This window comes from Sebastes fasciatus, chromosome 1 (genome assembly GCF_043250625.1).
Source record: "Sebastes fasciatus isolate fSebFas1 chromosome 1, fSebFas1.pri, whole genome shotgun sequence".
NCBI lineage: Eukaryota > Metazoa > Chordata > Actinopteri > Perciformes > Sebastidae > Sebastes > Sebastes fasciatus.
Window position 1 is genome coordinate 29,575,791 of NC_133795.1, and position 22,506 is coordinate 29,598,296.

Below are 22,506 nucleotides of genomic sequence, written 5' to 3' on the forward strand. Positions count from 1 at the left end.
CCCATTGGGTTTTGCCGAGGGATCCAGGGAGATGCTAACTTCCTGGTCGGCCTACACATATACGTCATCCCTGCAGCACGAGTAGAATAACGTCACTAATACACTACTAACTCCATATCTTATCTTTTATACAGTATATACAGTCTCTGTAATCTTTATAGTATCTCCACTGAAATGTGTGTGTGTGTCAGACATATAGATTCACAAACACATCAACAATAGTAATCTAGTATATAAACATGGCTTATTACTTGCTGCAATTTTACAGCTTTCTTTTATGGTGCTGAAAGATCAAGTGCACATTGATACAGTCTAGTAAATATTATGAATTAAAAGAAACCGATCCGGTTTATATGAGAGAAACAGTAGTAAGATATCAAATATCTGAGGAGTACTATGGATTTCCCAGCCTGCTGTAAGCTGTTTATCAAATACTGACCTCTAGAGGACACTCTTTGTCTGTACAGTACTAACACACTAAACTGTATCCATACTGCAGAAGGCTACATTAAACATGAACATGAAACGATAAGAAAATCAGTATCGTCAATAAGTAAATCATTATCTGAAGATGCTCTATTGGAAGAAAATTTCTATTCAAATGCATTTTCATTTGTAAGTGATTTAATTTACTGTATTAGTTACACTATCCTTTCTTGGCCAAAAACTCTCATGAAGTAACTTTCTCATCTTATCTCATTATTGAATATCAGATTTTATTCGGCAGGGCAACATTTTGTACTACTATTGTTATCAATAACATTCACTAATGCTTTGAATCTTAGTTGAACTGGCTAGATATGTGTGATATACAATACAGATTAAGTTATTTACTTGTATTCCACTAAATTAGAGATGCACCAATAGGTAGATTAATCAATTTAGTCGATCAACAGAAAATGTATTTGGCAACAATTCTGATTAATGCAAAAATGACAAAACCTGCTTCCCAAATGTGAAGATTTGATGCTTTTTTTTTATATATATGTGATAAGTCAACTGGATATCCTTGGATTTTGGTCGAACAAGACAAGCCATATGAATACATCACCTCAGGCAGTGAGCTAATTGTAACAGCCATTTTTCACAATTTTCTGACCTTTTATAGACCAAATGATGAATCAATTAAACAAGAAAATAATCTGCAGATTAGTTGATAATGACTCATGATAATGATGAGTTGCAGCCCTACATTAAATCCTTCCAAGTCGCAGGCTGTAAACAGCTTCCCCTCATTGGATTAGTACTATTGTCAGCATTAATAACTACTGTACCACCTACTGGCAACATACAATTCCTATGAGAGTAAAAATACAGAGATAAATACGTTACAATCTTTGGGATTAATTTATTATATCCGTCACTTTCCAGCATTTACAGCACTGTAAAGGATCTGATAAAAGTAGAGATAACCTGCAGTTGTGTTATATTAATCAAAGCAATGGTTGACTATAAAATACATGTGTTTTTATAATGAGTTCTTCTTATGAATGATCAAGATCTTAAAAAAGATACTGTACAATAGTATAAGATTATTATAACTGCAACATTAAAGTAATACATAAACCAAGCTCAGTACAACACTGAATAGATTAGATGATCTGTTGTGTTAAAGTAGTATACATCAATAACTAAGTAACATTTCTAAAAATGAACTATACACTTTTATAAAACAAAGGCGACGTACATATGAGTGCACACTGAAATGAGACATACATTGTTCATTGGTCCAAGGACTACTTCTTACATTTGGTCTGAGAATTACAGTAATGACAAGCAACATACTCGGGGAAAAATAAAACCTCTGCAGGTAATAAACTTGATTTGTAGTCTTTGGAAATATGACACCATAAAAAAAACTTAATATACTATAATAGTACGTTGTGCCCAACATATTGTATTGGCACATTTAAATCAGTTGTAACTCTTCATTAGTACCAGCTCTTTAACCACTACATAAAATAGTGCCTGAGCGCATAAAAAAACAAAAATAAATCTAATAAATACAACAGTGTTTGAAGGGACCTCTGTTCAAATAAGCACAGGATATAAATCCTGTCATGTACAAAACAATATTTCAACAATCATACTTATGAGATGTGGATTAAACCATCGTGTCACGAGCAGAGTAGCAGCTGACTATAATTTCTTGACGCATCAAATGATCAGTTAATTAGAGGAAACCACCATGTCCAGTTCTTTGACTGCCTCCTGGCTGGAGGTGAGGCCACAGCTGCCTGAGAGCGGGCTGTCGGAGAAGTGGCTGGCGGACCGGGGCACGGCGGCCGGGGAGGGAGGGGCCTGTGCCAGACCGGGCTTCTTGGGGGGGATGGGTGGAGGGTTGCCCCGGTCTGCTCTCGGGATGGTGGGTGATCTGATCCCCTGTGGAAGAGCTCCCGCTGCCCTTCCGATGATCGGAGACAAGGGCGCCGCCAGGCTGCGGTAGTCCGTACCGAAGGGTGAATTGTTCGGTGCCGCGAGTTTCGGCGTGGCGCTCTGCTGCGCGGTCGTGAAGCGAGACAGGACTTGAGTGACGGTGCTCCGGGCCATCTGCTTGACCGGGCTGGCTTCTGGGGGAGAGCAGCTGGTCACGGGGGAGACATCCTTTGGCGAGAGGGGAAGAGCAGGCTGCGCTGGCGGGGACTGAGGCTCTGGGTCAACGGTACCCTGGAACTTATGACGAGCGGCGTGGAAGCGCTGGTTGATCCCGGCCTGGTAGGGAGACTGGTAGCCACCGGGGCTCGGGCTGCCTGGTGGACGTTTGGCGAGGACGGGAGAGGCGCAGGGGGAGGAAGGAGGGAGAGTGGAGAATGATGTCTGATGAATTGGAGAATTTTCATTCCCATTGTGTACACAGATGTTATCTGAGAGAGCGTTGTTTGGATCGTGGTGCCCGTTGGTCTCCATCGGACAGTGGTGACCGTTGACTCTTAGCTGCGCGGGTTGCTCGTTTCTGTCTTCCTCAATGTCCTCGACCGCAATAGTGCCAAATGCTGTCTTTCCTAGAGGAACTTTTGTGGCCCACTCCTCTCCTTCTGCCTCTACTGGAGCTGTAACTGCCTCCCTAACGTCTCTCATCATATTCACCTCCTCCAGTTTCCCCTTCAGCTCGTCTACCTGATCACAAAATGGAGAGAAAGAGATTAATTACAAGCAGACATTTTTGCTGTAGAATGCGAGCTAATTAGATGAAATAACTTTCAGTAGTTAATGTGCAATCTGCTGCCACCTGCGTGATGAATGTGCTCGAGTGTTCGCACCTGTTGTTGTAGCTGACAGCAGTGAGCTTCCTCCTTCTTCAAACGCGAGCGGAGCTGCTCTCGCTCCGTGTCGAACTCGGCCAGCTGCTCCTCCACCCTCGCCTCCATCCTCAGGGCTCTCCTCCTCTCGTCCTCCAACTCTTCTCTCAGGGCCTGACAAGCCTCCTTCTCCTGCGTGAGGGGGAAAAAAGTCTGTTCACCCGGAGAGCCAAATATATCCAGGCCCGACATTTGTAACAAAAAAAAAGTAAACAAACTGCCTAACTTGGATTCCAAATGTTAATACCTTGTCGAGTTTGCGGTTCAACTCGGTCAGCCGGTGACCCTCCTCCAGAGCCCTGGTGCTTGCCCACTTGCACTCTTTGGCCAAAGCGCAGGAGAGCTGTTTGTGCTGAACCCGTTCTTCTTCTAGCTGGTCGGTAATCCGCCGCTGTTCTTTTTCCAACCGCCGGACCTGGCTCCGCTCAAAGTCCAGCTACAAAGACCGAGACAAGCACACAATTAACACTTGTTAGAGAGGTAGTAAACATTGTTTCGTTTTAGACGTTGTCAGTGGTTTCATTAGACTTTCTCGTTGTCCGCCATTCTGATGGACAGGGTTGTAAAAATGATGTCATAATCTATTATTGCCCGTCATTTTGTATTTGCATTTTTTAATGACAATAAGACATATGCCATATTTAAATGTGGAGTCTGTGATTCTAATCCAATACACTTTTTTGTCAAATTCAGCGATCTCCTCATGGTCTGTTATGGTCCGGTGTTGATGCACAGCCCGGGCTTTGTAAATAGGAAACAAACAAAGTGGGTTGGAACCAAGCCACGAGGGCTGCCCTACCGAATGTCATTTTTTACATTCAAAACTTCTATTGAGGTTTTTTTAAATGAAGCTTAGATTGTTAATAAGTTACAGGTGCAAGCCTTCCTTTGTGTGCGGCAGCAAGTGGGAGAGCAAATAGTTTTTGACCACAGTGAAAATGTTGTTTTTAAAAGGCTAAACGGCAACAAATATGGACTGAAGCAGAATATTTCGTTAGATAAAAACATGTTGTGAATTTTGAAATGATTAAAGGGTACTGTTTGTAACTTCTTATAAGTATGAATCATTGCGGGTCGGTGTCCCATGTGCGCTCAGATGTGGCTACGCTGTTCTGACTCAGAAAGTTATAAGAAGTTATATCTAGTGAAGCCCGTCTTGCAAAACAGTGTTGGCTCTTCCTGCTTCGGCCTCCCGACCGCGGTCAGAAGACATAGGGGAGACCGTAGCTTTGGTCTCCAGGGCTGGAGTCGATGCTGTGTCTGCTCCTCTGCCTGCTTGCCTTCACTCACACACCGCGCTCGTTCTCACTCTCGCTCCACCTCTCACGTGCATGCACGCACACTACACAGTGCAGAAGAGTTAGTTTAGCTCTGAGAATATCTACTATAGTGAATGTACAGTGAACGTTTGTGCAGAAATAAATGCTGCAGCTCCTCCAGACCAACAGAGGTTTGCCGTGTCGTTCCCTGCTGCTGAGCGAATAGACTGTGCTCCGGAGTGAGTAACGTTATCGTCTCCGGCTGGGGCTGCGGTGTCTCCCTCCGGCTGCGGTCGGGAGGCTGAAGCAGGAAAAGCCAACACTAGGATCAGCATTGATTCATGGAGAGACCTTCGTCTGGTCAGCTAACATTACTGTTTTGAGCGATGCTCGTTCATGTCTATGTAGAGCGAGCGCGAGCAAAAGGACGCTGACTTTCGTTGACTTACGGCCAAAGGTGTCGCTGTTAACAAGCAATTTCTGATTATTACATAGATTCCCTTTAAGTTACATCAATCTTTTTTCATCCATCCATCTGCAACCGCTTATCCCGTTAGGGGTCGCGGGGGGGCTGGAGCCGATCCCAGCCGACATTGGGCGAAGGCAGGGTACACCCTGGACAGGTCGCCAGTCCATCGCAGGGCTGACACATAGAGACAGACAACCATTCACGCTCACATTCACACCTACGGGCAATTTTAGAGTCCACAATTAACCTAACCTGTTAGGTTAGGTTAGGTTAGGTTAATCTTTTTTCAATAGCAACATTTTGACTTTTGGACTGAGGACTGAGAAAGCGGCATACACGGAGGCGCCGCCGGCCCTGCTGTGTTAAATAATTAATGTAGACTACAGAACAAGTTTATAGATTATGCATTTATAAAGGCATGGAGAGAAAAGATGACAGGAGACCCGACACCGACCAGGCGGTTACTTTCCATGTCAACACACAAGAAGCAGCAAAAGAATCTGTTTTTTTTCGTAGTCTTTGCCTTGGACAGACAACGTTTTCATTTGCTTCTGAAGGCTGAACCCTCGCTCTGCTGCCACACTGGAAAAAAATCAGTCAATGACGGAAAATATTCAGTTCACACGACCTCTGGGCGGTGTGGATGGGTACAGTTTACTTCAACGCTTTAGACACCAGTTCCTTTAAAGCACCACTAATCACTCATTGACTCCTATTTGATTAAAATGTTGGACAAATATTTACAGTGCATTCCACACCACTATTAATTAGAGGGCACCTGTTGTTGTAAGCGCTCCCTTTCCTTCTCCAGGATGTAAGTGACATCATCTCCCTCCGCTGTGTCCTCAGCATGCCTCCTCTTCTCCTCCTCCAGATCTGCAATGACCTGAAGCAAACACAGCGGGGAGACAGAGAGTCAGGAGTGAAATGATCTCACATGACTTTTTATTCTGCTTCATATTACAGCCAATAACGGTTATTTTGAAGCAATATGATTACTAGCATTGTAAGCACAAATACTGATAGCAGTTAAGCTAAACGGCTACATAAGTCAGCTCATCTCAATGAGTACCGTGTTCAGCCCGCCTGTGCAGAGAAAAGTATAGTCTTCACTCTGTGGTTTTACAAAGCCTTAGATGATGGAGTGTTTTGTGTTTGTACAGTTCCAAGAGATGCAATGGGAATCATTATTTACAACAGACAGTAATTTAAATATATACCAAAACAATAAATGACTTAATTGATATGAGGCATTTTACTATAAACTATGTGAGGTTTAACTTCTGCCTTATATTCTTCAATGCAAAACACATGTTTTTGTGTTCTGTGTATTCAAATACTCCTATAATATTGATACTGAAGCAGGACTTGGATCAACCCATTGTATTTTTGCTGTCAGAAAGCACATCAAAAGGCTTAAAATCTGCCTGTAGTTACTGATGTGTTTCATGTAAAACTAATTTGATATTAACAGAAATGAGGTAATCACACAGATTAGGCATATTGTCCTTGCACATATGTTTAACTCATAATGAAATCAGGAGACACTGAGGTGAAACAAAAGAAAACTGGAAATGTGACATCAGAGTGCAGGTATTTTGTTTTTCTTAGTTCATGTCTCACCCTGAAGAACTTTTTGGATGTATTCATACCTCTTGGAAATAGTTCATGCTGAAAAACAAAGTTGTTTTTAGCTGCGACCAGCAGCTTTATAGCTTGCTCGGTCAGATGGTTGATCTAGAAAAGATTTCCCCACCCTTTTGGGTCACAGGTTTTGCCCTAGGAGGCTGAAGTTTGCCATTGAGGTCAAGTGTTTGCGAGGTTGTGTGTGTGTGAATGCGTCGATGCATGCACATACTTGGTCACAGCTATTGCGAATTCATGCTTTTTAATTTTTATTTTGCTGTTCCTGGGGAAAAATTTGTTTTTGGAAACAAATGGTTTTAATGAAGAGGGATGCTTTAATCACATCAGTTTTGTGTAGCAAGCTTTTGTTGCCAGCAGTTTTTATATATTGCAACTTTCAGAAAAGATATCCTCATTGCTCATGCTCATTTTTTCAATATTTTCCAGCACTAAGTGAGGCCAGCTTTTATCTTTTTATGTTTCCCAATTGATTTTTTTTTAATCCACACAAGCAACCAACTCATCTCTGCCTCCCCTAATTAAGAACCACACACATCCACACCCACCCTTCTGTGCCTGCTTTCCGCTGCAGCCAGCTGGGCCAACATCTTCTCCTGCATCCTCCTGCAGTGGCTCACCACCAGTTTGAGAACCACCAGAGGGTTGGAGGTAGAGGAAGAACAGCCCGGATCCGTGTTCTGGTCCCCGACCGCCTCGCTGTCTCTCTGCAGGGCCAGGAAGGGGTCGCTGAGGTTGTACCTGCTGTAGCGCTCCTGGATGAACAGCTCTTTACGCTGGGCCTGAAGAGATGCGAAGAGAAAATTGAGATGGGAGGGGCAGGGATCGATAAAGTACTTTAGTGCAGTATGTGATCTGAAGGTTATGTGGTAGGAAATGTTCATGAGTGGAATTGCTTGGCTTGTTAATGCTGTTGCGAGAATGAAAGGATTGTAAGTTGGCCCTAGTATGTGAATCTTCTCTTGGATCACTTTTATGGCTTTTGAAACTTCCAGTCTGAGTCTCAGCTGTCACTGGAGGCTTCTGTATATACTGTACATTTTCGAAGAGATATTTTAGTTAGTGGCATGACTGTAGGGATCCAACACTTTTATCCAGACCAGCGAGCAACCTCCAGGTCTGAAAAGTGAAGCCAATGAGGAAGTGCCTTAAACTTGCATTCTTTCTAACAGCCAGCAGGGGGCGACTCCTCTGGTTGCAAAAATAAGTCTGATTGTATAGAAGTCTATGAGAAAATGAGCCTACTTCTCACTTGATTTATTACCTCAGTAAACATTGTAAACATGAGTTTATGGTCTCAATCGCTAGTTTCAAGTCTTCTTCAATACAGCATGATGTTCATTTTGTAAATGATGGTCCCATTTAGAGTCAAATAGACCATAAAGCGGGGGATGCTTTAGGGCGTGGCTACCTTGTGATTGACAGGTCGCTACCACAGCGTTGTCCACTCTGGGAGTTGTCCATATTTTTCGTTGTAGAACTTTAACACTTTCACAGTGTGTTTTCAGTTTATGAAAGTTAATTGTAACATTTTTGGTCACCTAAAAATGGCTTATTCAGCGTTCAGTTGTACTTAGCTCCACCCTCTCGTCTCACTTCTGGTTGCAAAAAACAAGATGGCGACTTGAGGCTTCAAAACGGCAGTCCACAAACCAATGGGTGACGTCACAGTGACTACGTCCACTTCTTATATACAGACTACAGTCCAGACATTCATATGTATGAGATGATTCATCCTAATAACTTTGGTGACTTTTCCCCTGACTTTTACTCTAGCACCACAAGCAGGTCAAAATTCTCTCTCATCCAGTGAAATTATCTCAAGTATTCGATGGATTTCTATGAAATTTGGAACACACATTCATGTACCCCCTTGGGATGAATTTTAACACATTTGGTGGGCTTCTTACTTTTCAGCCGGCACCATTTTCAGGGCAAAATTTTAATTTGTCAAATACTTTGGTTTATGAACAAATACTTGCAAAACTGATGACGTCCCCGTCAGCCTAGTTTCTATACAATGGACTGGTCATTATCAGTCAGTCAAAACTTGAACTTTGAAGCTGTTATGATGTGATTCGATAGTAATCCCTGACAGTTATGATTTAAGTCACATCTAAACAGGAAATGAAATACTGCGTTCCACACCCCATGACCAGCATCTCTAATACTACAGTGGTAAATGATCTGCAGATAAAGAGAAGGGGAAAAGAGTGGGAGAGGAAATGCACAAACATGCAAGAAAAAGACTGCTAGCATGAGGAAGGAGCAACAGATGGTGTGTGTCTGTCTATCTTTAGCAGGACAGCTGCTCTGGACTGGGCCTCGGCCAAAGCAGACCTGTTTTCTGTTTAACTCATGACAAAGAAGGGATAATAGCAGCAAGACATTTCAGGTTCAGCAGATGCCTTTGGGCCTGCCGTGAAAAGGGGCTGAAGTGAGTGAGAGAGAGAGAGAGGAGGAGGAGGAGGAAGGCTGCAGAGGAACTGGCAATGTGTCTCCGTGAGGTTTCAACAAAAGAGGATCAAAAGATTAGAGAGAACAGTATCCTCTCTGGCAGGGTGAGGACAGAGCTCCTGATGACTGATACCAAGATTACTTGAGAAGTTTAAAGTGCAGTCAAGAGTGTGGATGGGCCTGCAGAGCAATATTCAGCCGATTCACTGTTCTTATAGAGCTGCTGACTGTGTGTGTGTGTGTTTGTGTGTGTGTGTTACAGCCGAGCACACAGGTATATAATTACCCCTCCGAAACGGCACTCTATTGGCGCAGAAATACAACTATTTGCACCAATCCAACTTTTTCACCAATTCCGATACCTCAGCTCACGTGTCAGCCAATAATACCGAGTACTGATCCGATACCAGTACTTTATTTTTACTAGGGCTGTCAAAGTCATAGTTGTTTTAACGCCACTAATTTCTTTAGTGCATTAACCAAATTCGATATTTAGGCGGTTGTAGCGGACTCATATGTCATACTAGCTTGTTGCGAAAGAGGTTAAATACGCCCCAAACTTGCGCTAAATTTTGGCAAGAAAAGACATGCATTGCCATTTGCAAAGAGGTCCCTTGACCTCTGACCTCAAGATATGTGAATGAAAATGGGTTCTATGGGTACCCACGAGTCTCCCCTTTACAGACATGCCCACTTTATGGTAATCACATGCAGTTTGGGGCAAGTCATAGTCAAGTCAGCACACTGACACGCTGACAGCTGTTGTTGCCTGTTGGGCTGCAGTTTGCCATGTTATGATTTGAGCATTTGATTTGTTATGCTAAATGCAGTACCTGTGAGGGTTTCTGGTCAATATCTGTCATTGTTTTGTGTTGTTAATTGATTTCCAATAATAAATATGTACATACATTTGCATAAAGCAACATATTTGCCCACTCCCATGTTGATAAGTGTATTAAATACTTTTGAACAGATAAAAAATGTGATTAATTGCGATTAATCATGGACAATCGTAATTAATCGCCATTAAATATTTTAATTGATTGACAGCCCTACTTTTTACCCAAATTAAAATCTGTACCTTACTGTGTGGACTCTATTGAAAACCTTTTTTTATGTAATGTAACATGACGGATTGCTTTGGCATTAAAAGTCTGCAACCCACTGTAACTCAAGGCATGTAGGATACACTGCATTTTGTAAAGACACAATGACAAAGAAACTGGATGTAACGTGGACCAGTCACATCATGGCTGATTCAAGGTCTGCTTAATAAAGTATGTATTGGATCAGTGCATCCATAATTCCCGTATAATTTCTTCGGACTACGTATAATTGATATGAAAGTCAAACATTTGCAGCGGTAATCGCAACAATTTGACATGAGTGACATTTTACGTACAAAGCCAAATTTATGTCAAGCAAATAAGAGTTTGTTAACTCAGTATGAAAAATACAACAAGTGACGATTGATGGCAAATTCAAGCAGTATTGCAGAACAGATCACAGGCTTTGTGATTGTCATCTTCAACAATATTAGCTCATCTGGCACGAAAAGAGAGAGGGCAAGGCTGCGAGGCTGTTATTTGATCCAGTCCGCTGAGGACTGTGTGAAGGCGGATCAAACAGCGTGGAGGGAAGAAACAGGAAAACACAGGATGCCCAGGAGAATTCAAAAATGCCTCTCGAACGTGGGCGCTATCTAAAGCACAATGACCACACAGCACCTCAACATAAGTCTTGTGTGGGATGAAGAGTATGTTTTCTTCTCTTTGTTTGTACAGCACAGGCTTCACATCTAATTGACTGAGAAAAAACATGACATTTGTCTGCCAAAGAGCTTTTTTTGAATGCATACTTGTGATTTATGTAAACACTAAAGCTAAAAATGGAATACATTTAGCCAGATTTTATACTAGCCATCAATTTGTTTTCTCTAAAAAGGTGGATATCTGGTTTTGAAGATGAATCTTCAAAGAGAAATCTGTCTGCAGACTTGGCAGACAGCCCATCCCTGTTCCCGTCAATGACTGTCTGCTCTGTATGTGTCATTTTACGGTCGATGATTAAATATGCTTAGATCAGGTTTCCATTCTTGACACTTAAGGATATATACAGTATAGTCAGTCTGACTTCCATTGATGCATGCAATACTAACAAAAAAAACCCACTTAATTTATAATCCATTGCTCACACAAGAGGAAAACATTTTTGAAACACACAAAGAAAACACATTTAATGTAGACTTGTGTGAGAGTTCACTGTTTTCCTTGTTATTTTCTATTTCATAACTGGATAATTGGCCTTTAAAAAGCTATTTTTTTTCTAATTCACAGGACCCCTATTATACAAAACTTCACTTCTAAACACAGACTGTCTCTCTCAGCTCTCTTCCTCGCCCCTCAATGCACAGACAGACTTCCACAACACAAAGGGAGGCTGTTTTCCTCTGCATCAATCCTCCACCGCTGCAGAGAGGGTGGAGGAAGTGAAAAGAGGGATTACGGGAAACATTAATACTTAACACCCAAATCTACCGGAACCTAATCGCTACATCGCACTGTGCACGAACAATACCCGTAAACATTCGGTGCATGGCTGCTATGCATCACAGTCTACCTCCATTATTCATGCTTTTGTCTGTTGGCTACAGTTCTTGGCAACTTGCGTGCTTTTGCTTGGGAAGTATTTTTGTGCCACGGCTGCACTGGTTCCAGTCCAGCTTATCTTTTGCTGACACATGCCTGGACTCTTTCAGTTGTGCAACGTTGGCGACGGGATCCGTATAATACTGAGGGAAGGTGATATATGAACTCCTTACCCTAGAGTCCGATATATTTCAGAGCTGCTTGAGCAGATTGCTAAATACCCAGAAATACTCATGCATGTAAACGGTAAGGAAATGTCTGAAGAACACTATCCACCACATGCTGTGGAAAGCAACTGACACTGAATCCAATCAGCTGATGCATCTCGAGGCTATAAACGAGGCAGTTTTTCCCCCAATTTCAGTGCTGTCCCATTACCAAAGACCACACACACACACACACAGAAAACCTGTTTTTAAGTACGTCCATTTGGAAGCTCTAGTCGACCACACCACGTGAACTCGACAGTTAATTAAAAGGCTCATTTCCATATTTGAGTCCCCTTTGAACTTAAAGTAAAGACTCCTATTCGTTTCCCAAAGCAAAAGGCACTACTGGATCACTGCGGAGCTTTGTGTGCCAAATACGAGCATTGCCAGAGACTTAACTTCCTTTTGAAAGCCACAGCGTGAGCAGCTGCAGCAGTGAGTCACAAAGGGGGAAAAAATTTAGCGGATAGTTAGAATGCCATTGATAGTTCTGCATAATTAAATATAGAGGACCGTAGAAAAACCGCATCATTAACTTCACATCCTGTACTTGCACTACATCCTGTAAAAAATCACTGATAAGAATGTTAGAGTTTTAAAACACTGAGAGTGGAGACTACACATGAAAACCAGCTCCTGTACTTTTAACTAGATGAGCAAAGGCATGAAAAGCAAAGAGTTGAACAGTGGTGTTATTACTATGGTGATTTGTGGTTGAGCTAAACATGTCTCACATGACACTCTGTGTAGTGGTGACACATCAGTTAAGACTGACATGAGCATCATGACTGGACTTACTTCTCTAATTACTGTAACTTCATGTTGCAAGAACAAGACTCAGCCTACAGCCAGGCTAGCAGCTCTGTGAATCTGTACTTAGACATGGCAGCACTTTTAGCAAAATGCTAACATCAGTTTAGCCGGTTTAATGTACAATAATTATGGGACTGTCATTAGTTTCGCAGATATTTTGAAAAAAAAAAAACACAAAAAAATTACCATTTTGACCTGATGATGGCGCTAGATGAAAAGTGAAAGGATCACCAAAAGGTTTTGCAATTCATTTCAATTCAGTTCATCCACTCAAAACCACAACTGTCAACCTAGTAGGTGAAATAGTAGCGGTGGGAATCAACAGAGGCCCCACCATACAATATTATCACGATATGTAGTTACGATACGATCTTTTTAAACATTTTGTGATATGCTGATATTGCGATAAGATATATTTTGATTTATTACCTTTTTTCAACTACAAATTATGCAGTTTGTAACATCTGTTTTATCTAATCAGTTTTCACTCTGTTCATCTCAGAGTTTTCATTCACATATATTGAGGACAGAGGTCAAGGGACCCCTTTTGAAAATGGCATGCAAGTGTTTCCTCACCAAAATTTAATGCAACTTTGGAGCGGAGTTATTTATAACATTCTTCCCAACAAGCTAACATGACATGGCTGGTACCAATCAATTACTTAGGTTTTCTGCTTTCATATGATATCAGTATCTTCGCCCGCTACAACCTCTGAAAGACAGAGTAGCGGCCGAGCCTGCCAGCGGATTGTTAAGAGGTTAATAGTTTATAAAATAAAAGATCAATAGTTGACATCCGTGTATTGATACAATATTGCCATGTAAAATATCGCGATACTATGCTGCATCGATTTTTTTTTTTTCACCTCTGTTCTCAAGGGACCATGACTATTTGTACAAAATATTGTGCCAATCCATTGAGTGGCTCTTGAGATACTTAACTGGATAAGTGAAAACTTTGACCCATCCAATAACTGTTGAGATTTTTCATTCTGGACCAAAGTGATGGCCGACAGACAAACACTGCCATCCGTAGAGCCATGCTGCTAGAGTGGATAAAACCCCAAAAAATATATGGGGTGATGTTTTACTGATGATAGTCTGCTCTCATGTGAGGGCGAGACCCAAGATCCCTCATTGCGAATTCCTTAACAGTAGAACAGCAGAAAGGTATGAAGTCCTTTGGCAAAACATGCATGCTGTGCTGCGCGGACGAGATCAGTTCACCTCAAGAGATTTGTTTTCACTTACTCCCTGCAATTAATTTCCGGCCAGTGATCATACCCTTAATTAAAGCTCTGTACCAGTTAACACTGCAGCATTGATCCAATCCCAGACCTGAATGGGTTAACAGTTTGTGCCGGTGGAGCCATGAAAGGAGCACAGCCATATTCCCCTCAAGCTCCAGTTAAGGCCAATGTTTATTTGTTCACTCCTACTCTCGCTCGCATTGAGTCATCAGCGTGCTGTAAGTCTTCTTGCCTTAGATGGCCAGATCCCACGAGAGAGAGGTAGGAATGTGGTCTAGACACAACACATGAACATTCAGCAGTAGGCTCTCTAGTTCGCTGGCTGTCTCTGGCAGTTTGATCTTTCAATGGTGCATTTTACACCAGGAAAGTGAATAGCATTCCAAGAGCGTAACGGCCATAAAGCTCCAATATTAATAGTGAGAATAAAGTCCGCACTAAATGTCTCAGAAAGGTACGGACCATCTTTTGCAGAAATGCTCCATCATTAAGTTGCTTATTCATTGCTTATCTTACGTTTGTGTTTTTTTTTAGCAGTGTCACGATGACACAGTGTTACTGAAGTAAGTTTACAGCTACAGCTTTAAGTGCTTAGGGTTGTCCAAATATACTGAACGCTTGGAGTGTGTTGGTGACTGCAGGACACTGTGGGAAAAATAGCCTGACAATCCTTTAATTGAAACTTGGCATTAATCCCTCCAAAGCAAGACATCCTGACGTTAGCTGCTCTGTGCCAAACCATGTGTGTGTGAGTACTTTACATTGTGTCTGTATATATGTTTAAGTTCACTGGGATGTGTCTACTCATTTAATTTGTAGGAAAAGGATGACTTCTGAGACAATGCCCCCAAATGAATCCACTCTCCAGAGACACAGACAATAGTTGGCTGCGAGCAAATTCAATGGATCCAGAGGAATATTAGATTGTGTGCAGAACATCACTTAAATGTTATAATTCTGTTACCAGCTCCATTGATCGGTACCTTTAGGGCTTCAATGACCAGGTCCCGGGCCTCCAGCTCTCCTTCCAGGATGCTGAAAAGCATCAGCAACTCTGGCTTGGTCAAACTCTCCATATTCAGATTGGACTGTGAGGGAAAAAGATGAAAGAGAAGAACTTGGTTGACTAATTGCATTTAGATTGTTTTTCTTAAAATTGATGCAAACAGACATGTTGTTTATATTATTCTCATCCATAAAAATAACTACTCTATTAGATTATTATTCAACTCAAAAGAGGAAACGCTGAGAAATGATACACCAAATTAGGAAAGCGACTGTCCTCCAAATCAGACATCCAGACAGACATCTGATCCATCTGATCCAGCCCGCTGATTTATGAGCTTTATGTGGTTATTATCTTGGGAGGGAGTACTTTTGCAGCGCAGAACCAGAGTACAAAATATGCAGTAACATTTTTTCTCCTGTATGAAAGGGAACCAGACAGCTTACTTTTGGTGCAGTTCAGAAGTGAACTACATAACAAACCTATTTAAATAGTAAGGTGTGCGGTATAGCTCAAGCAAAATGTGAGGATATTACATAGAAAATACATCTAATGTTCTATAGGCTAAAGGCCCCGATACACCGAGGGATGGTCGGCCGCCGAACAGTTTGGAGCTGTCAGTGAGCCGTCGGTGTGTCCGTGTTGTAGGTTTTTCGGCTGATTCAGCATGTTGAATCTGTGGCGGAGCTCGTCGGTGACAGAAATCACTCTGATTGGCAGTTGAGCTTCAGTGAATCAGTGCACGAGAAACGGAAGTGAGGAAAGCAAGCCAATAGGTAAAGTCAAGAGGGCACGCACAGAAGGCTCTTCTCATTTTGCAACTTCATCTCATCTGATCATTCCAATACACGGATATTTGCACAACGACATGAGAGTGGTGTGAAAATGGTCGGCAAACGCCGCTTTGTTTCATGTACATATCATAACAATGGCTTCTATATCCGCCTTCCTTGGTCTTCCGGTTTCCATATTTCAATGACAGATGCAGACTACTGCCGCCTGCTGGTGTGGAGAGTTATTTCCTCTCACGAAGGCGCAGAACGTTTGTCGGCTGTAATCTTTTGCAGCGTGTTCCAATGCAACTTGTCCACCAAGATACAGGCGAGGTGAGGTGAAGCAACAGTCGGCCTTCATCGCCACTAGTTCTTTGATGTCAGCTTGGTGTGTCTGGGCCTTAAATAAACAAGTCACCAGGCAGCTTAAACAACAGGAGTAAAGTGTTCCTTACTCATTTCATTGTCCTAGTAGGTTTTTGGATATTTCGGCACAATGCGGTGAAACAAACATGGCACCGATACAAGCTGCCATGTTCATCAGGCACAGATGGATCACATATCAAACAGCTTCCAGCATCCAAGCTGTTCCATCATCTGTCTAAATACATAAAAGCTGACAAACATATATAACTTAACTTTTAAGTTCAGTGTTGAAAATAATATCACTTTGTTTTGTTTCCCCCCACTGCCTGTTCATTCATTCATAATGTGGTCCCGTCCTGTCCCGTGACAGTTTTGTGTTGGGAAATGCGATGTGGTCTCTTTGTAGTGTCTCTGCACTCTAATCTCACAGCTGTGTTGCTTCTGCCGACAAGCCCTGCGGTGTCCACACCTCAAACATCCAACCGCACTCTCTGGCCGAGAGAACGTATGCAGGCCCCCCTCTTTGAAATAAGATCAAAGCTGTTGATGTTATTACACTAAGCATCCTTTTCAGATCAGCGCGTGGGACGTGTAGGATGGATGATCTACGCTGTACAGGCTGAATACTTAATAAGAGACTCTAAACTTGAATCACAAAAAATATTTCTTCTGAAATGTGGCTGAAGCATCTAAAAATTCTGTTGATCCACACCTGAACTAGCATTCGTTCGCTTTGCTCTGAGCACTGCGGTCACCACAACTTTCCACATCATGAAGTCACCCAGAGGAGGGGTGGGCTCATCTCATCTCTTGGAGCACTGGTTGCATAATGAGAGACAGGAGACCACCGGCCTTTCATATCAGAGCTGATAGCTACCATATTTTCCAGCCATCTTCAATAACATCAGCGATAGAGAAAGCTGAATAGCACTGAGCATATTTGCAGCTCTTAAATATACTGTGGCACCGCTGTAGATGCAGAAATGAGAGGGAGGAATGAGTTACGGCCTCATCCCTACAGCAGCGTCCTCTCACTAAAAGAAGGCACACAGTGTTTTTAGTTCTGCCTCCACCAGCACTCATGGTCTATGGCTTAACCACAGGGGTAAAATGCTAATTAAACTACAGCACAAACACCTCCCTTGGTTTTGCTTTTTACAGGCTCGCTCGCTAATTTCACAGGCCGGCTGTAATCACCGTGCGACGAGCGTGCGTTACCGTGTTATGAGAAATGTCTGCCGCAGCAGGAGCCTGCATCATGTGTCATCACATGAGCTTGTTTAGGTCTTCATTATTTTGATATTATTTCACCTAATCCCAAGTTAGAGTTGGTAATCATGAGGGTACACAGACACTAAGAGATAGCATGGGAAATCCAAATATTCCCACACGGTAGCTCCACTTCCGATGACGAAAGCCCCTGTGTCCGTAATCCTTTTTTATCCGTGTTTGTTTTAAGCCTGGTCAGCCATGTGCCTCGTCTGCAACACTGTAAACTCATTAAAAACACATAGCAGCTTCTGCTGCAAAAACATATGCTTTGCTCCGGCACAAAGAGGCCCTCGGTGTGTGTGAGTAGCTGCTTTATGTGAACAGTTTAAGTGGAAAATTGACCTCTTTTTCACTAAATTCATATCCAAGTCCATTAAAAAATCCACTTTTCTTAGTCTGGGGACAGTTTCTAATAGGGATGCACCGATACGACTTTTTCAGTCCCAATACAGATACCGATACCTGGGCTTTGGTTACCGGCCGATACCGATTCAATACCAGTGTTTAATTAATAAGCTGTATGCCTCACTGTGTGGAAGTGACTGGGATCATGCTTTTATGTGTAAGGCAACAACAGGCTGAACTTAAACATACACATGTTGTCTCTGAACCTTTCAGTCACATCATCTTCCAGCTGGTTGTACTGGTAAGTAGGGCTGTGTATTGGCAAAAATCTGGCGGTACGATACGTATCATGATACAGGGGTAACGATTCAATATATTGCAATACTGTAAGCAAGGCGATATATTGCGTTCTTTTAGATATCTTGAGGTCAGAGGTCAAGGGACCCCTTTGAAAATGGCCATGCTAGTTTTTCCACGCCAAAATTTAGCGTTAATTTGGAGCGTTATTTAACCTCCTTCACGACAAGCTAATACGACATGGTTGGTACCAATGAATTCCCTAGGTTTATTCTAGTTTCATACGATGCCAGTACTTTTACTTACTTACTGCCAGACAGTATTTTTATGAGGTAAATTAATACAGTGTTTTGGAGAATCAATACAGTATCACAAAACATAATATGGCGATACTGGTGTGTATTGATACTTCTTACACACCTATACTGGTAAGGGAGAGGTAAAAAAAATACAATGTGTGCATGAATACATGTCCCAGACTGTGAAACTTCTTTGGCCCACAGAATGAGGGTCAACTGAGGGGGACGTACAGTAGCCTAATTGAGGTCTGCTCAATTTCCGTGTTGTGGTAATCAGGATGGCTGACCAGATGCAGCATGGCTGGATACTAAATTGGATTTGGTGGCCAACCTAATTTTCTCTGTCTGCCACTTACTTACTCCCTCGGCTTCCTGCCTATTGGCTTCTCATGCAGCCTAAACGTATTAAAAACCGAATAAATTAAACTAGAGTGTAGACACTGTGGAGTAAATAAGCTTTATCTAACAACTGGAGTCACTGTAGATTAATTTAATCGACTACCCATGAATATCAAACAGTCCTCACCATCAGTCTGACTGACTGAAGGAGATGACATGTCAATTTCAATTCAATACAATTCAATTTGCTTTATTGGCATGACTGTCGGGTGAACAATATTGCCAAAGCTTCAATTAAATAATAAAGACAAATAAAAAAAAAGAACAAAATAAAAACAAAAACATATATACATACATACTGTGTATATACAACTCATTAAGCAAATTACAAGGTATAGATATTAAAAAGAACATGCATGTAAATGGAAGAAAACAATAAACAAGTAATTAATGTTTGTTGTGTCAATAAAACAAACAAACAATAAAAAACAATTAATAACAATATAAGTTTATTTTGGCCTATGTTTTTATTCTGTAGGTTATTGTTTTTATTTTGATGTTTGCACTATTTTAACTTGAGTAAAGCACTTTGTAACTATGTTTGGAAAGGTGCTATACAAATAAAGTGTATTATTATTATTATTATTATTATTATTATTAATAATAATATATTGTAATGTCAAAGGATAAATGTAAAAAAACAACAACAAAAAAACAAAAACAACAACCCATGAAGTAGAGGAGTAAATAAAAGGCAGAGTGTGAGTTACATCTATGATGTGTTGTTGTGGTTGTCTCTCAGGCTGTGACTGTCGCCTTTCTTCTTCGCTGACAAGATGATTTTAAACGAAACATCTACATCTTTTAATACACTTTTTCGCACGAACACAACCCATCTTTAATCTGGAGAAGATGCAGTCCACACAGCTCGGCCTGTGTAGCCCTGACTACTGTTTTTGCTACATCTCTTTCTTTATCTTTTTGGACACAAAGTGTCTAAAACACGGTGAAACATTGCACATTATCGTCTCCAGCTTCACACCGCCGACACACAAACAGTTCCTGCGGATCTTCTTACCTTCATAAGGCCCTCTGAGCTCTTTGGAAACTCCAGCATGAACTTTTTCTCTCCTGTCAGGAGATTTGTTTTAACTTGATTTGCGTCCTCTGATCCAGACGCAGCAGGAACAGTTAGCGGCCCAAGCGATTGTTCTGACTGACAGCTGAGCCAGCCAATAAGAAGAGGCAGAGCTCTGGAGGCTGACCAATGAGAGACGAGCTTATGGGGAAAAGGGGGCGGGACCATTGGAGAACCCACCTCTCTGTCTTTGGTTGGATTTCTTTGTTTGGCATTTCTTTGAGTGCCTGCCTCTTTCTTAAGGAATCTCTTAAGAGTTTCAGCATGCTATTTTAATGACTTTACAGGTATTTTCCCACGAACGAAATGTTAAAGCATGACATTTGGTTTGTTTTTGGTCCTAAACAGTGACTTTATAGTGACTTTATTACATGTTTATAAAGCATTGTAGGCTACTGATCTTGTTGTCATCTCTTGTGAAAATATTCCTATGTAATATTTCTATAATAATTGACAATACATTAATATGGTTTAGGGTTATACTGTTATAGCCTATAGGATGCAGTGGAAGACTACCATGAATACTCGCATCTTTACTCAATTAAAAGTAGTAATACCATAATTGAAAAATACTTTCACTTAAGTATAATTATGAAAGCTTCCACTTAAGTAGCCTATTAGTAGAAAATATACATAAAGTATTATTTAACACAATAATAACAGTATCATTTAACATTATTTTAATGAATTGCATTATTGGAATAGCCTATTATTGATGCATCAATGTGTAATGTGTCATATTTAACTAGGGCCGCCCCCTCTTAGTTGATTAATCGGCTAATCTGTGGTTTTGTTCTTCGAATAAGATTTCTTTTGTCGATTTAGTCTTTTTATTTGTTGCTTTTTTTCATGCTGAATGACTTATTTCCAAGACACTTATGAGCACATCTCTGGTAAACACAAGATTTAAAGTGGTGCTTTTGTGTGATTCTTGTGTGAATCTCATTTTTACACATCGTATGAGTGTTAGTCAGAATGTCTTTGGTCGAGGACCGCCCTACTTTTAACTACCTTATGTACTGTTGGGTAGTGGACTCTATAACAATGCAACACATTTTAGAATTTGATCATGCTTCCAGCCTCTTATCGGAAAAATAACTTGTAACTAAAGCTGTTGGTTGGATTAAAAAAATAATACAATTTCCCTCTGAAATGTAACGAAGTATGAGTGTGTAAAGTAAAATACTCAAGTGAAGTACAAGTACCTCAAAATCATTCTTAAGTATAAAGTATAGCACTTGAGTAAGGTAACTATAGTTTCTAAATTTCTGACATTAGATTTGATTTCATTGTGTTCTAAAATGACATGCACTCCTCATACCTGTCCAAATATTCACAAACAAACAAATTCAATCCAATATGTCCCCATGCACAGACAAAAACAAAAAAATTAAATAATTAATAATAATACAAACTACTACTAGCGTAACACAAACAAGCTGTTGTGCAGAAAAATGAGGCATGACAGCATACAAACAAAACTCCATAGGTCATTTTATCTCACGGAGGCAATGAAAGATGCATTAAATGTTATAAATGTCACTATATAAACCATCTGTTGAATTATTCCAGCATTATTAATTATTCCAGTAACGGCATACTTTGCATTGATTCCTGGATTTGTGGGATTACAGTATTATTGACTGCCATCTGGTGGCATAGTAGCTCAGTCTGCAGAGTTACGGGAAGCCTGTTGGAGAAAATGTCAGTGGGTTTCTGAGTTCACCTGGGAAATCAAAAGTTTACAGACTGTAGATGGAGCTAATATAACCGCCAGCTTCAAACTAAAAGCACCGACAGCTCTCAGAACAGGAACAGTTGGAGGTATTAAGGTACCCTGTGTTTCTGAAATCACAGAAACAGACTTCCTGCAACTCCCTGTCTCTTATTAGCAGCACTCAGGAACAACACAAAGTTGACCGTGGAGGTCTAACTCTACAGGAGGGATACAGCTGTGTTGGTGTTTTTGTTGTTGTTGTTTTTGTCAGCTGTGAGGCACAGAGCTCCAGATGCCATATGACAACTATCACATGAGGTATTCACTGTGATGTAGTATCTGCAAATTAAAGGCTGTCAAGGCCTGTAATACGTAATAGCTGCCAGTAGAGTGCAATGCTCACACAACTCAAGTCAAAGTTACAGTAACCAAAGTGGATTTATCACCCAGTATACATGCAGAGAAGAATAGTATAGAAAATGCAGACTTTTCAACATGGATGAGCATATTGCACAGCATCAATCTTGCTGTGGAAATGAGCAAAAAGAAATGAGTGCACTTTGGTGTGTTGGACAGCAATTTTGTGTGAAGTTACATATACCACCTTGTGTCAGCGCTAAATTGGCACAGTTTGCACAACAGAGAGTCTCCTATCTATGGCGGTGCAGCATATTTGTGCTATATATTCTGATATCTTGAGGGTATACAGAGAGCAAAGTCAGAGAATTGTCGCTTCTGATAGGCTGCCGGTGCGGGGAGAATCTCCAGCTTTAATAGAGAGTCTCTATTTCAGGCTCTTCAATTAAGCTGCTCTGTTAGCTCTGTGCAGCCTGCTGACTGGCTGCTGTGGAGATCTCTGTCCTCAGAGTCTTTGTACTGTGTCCTCGTCATCTCCTTTTACCAAAC

The 22,506-nt window shown here is 41.3% G+C and overlaps 1 protein-coding gene across 3 annotated transcripts; it reads right to left on the reverse strand.

The window, feature by feature from the left end:
- Positions 1–1,324: 1,324 nt before the first annotated feature.
- On the reverse strand, positions 1,325–19,982 carry LOC141771605 (CTTNBP2 N-terminal-like protein). 3 transcript variants are annotated; one of them, XM_074642064.1, is made up of 7 exons: positions 19,824–19,982; positions 15,032–15,136; positions 7,220–7,453; positions 5,806–5,913; positions 3,547–3,735; positions 3,261–3,431; positions 1,325–3,117 (listed from the first exon to the last, which is right to left on the reverse strand). In XM_074642064.1, the coding sequence occupies exons 1-7, from the start codon at positions 19,860–19,862 to the stop codon at positions 2,170–2,172; spliced, it is 1,794 nt and encodes a 597-aa protein (XP_074498165.1). In that variant the 5' UTR covers positions 19,863–19,982; the 3' UTR covers positions 1,325–2,169. The 3 variants fall into 3 exon arrangements, with proteins under 3 accessions (XP_074498165.1, XP_074498181.1, XP_074498173.1); XM_074642080.1 differs by having other exon boundaries at positions 15,013–15,136; XM_074642072.1 differs by lacking the exon at positions 19,824–19,982 and adding an exon at positions 16,283–16,423.
- Between the last annotated feature and the right edge of the window lie 2,524 nt (positions 19,983–22,506).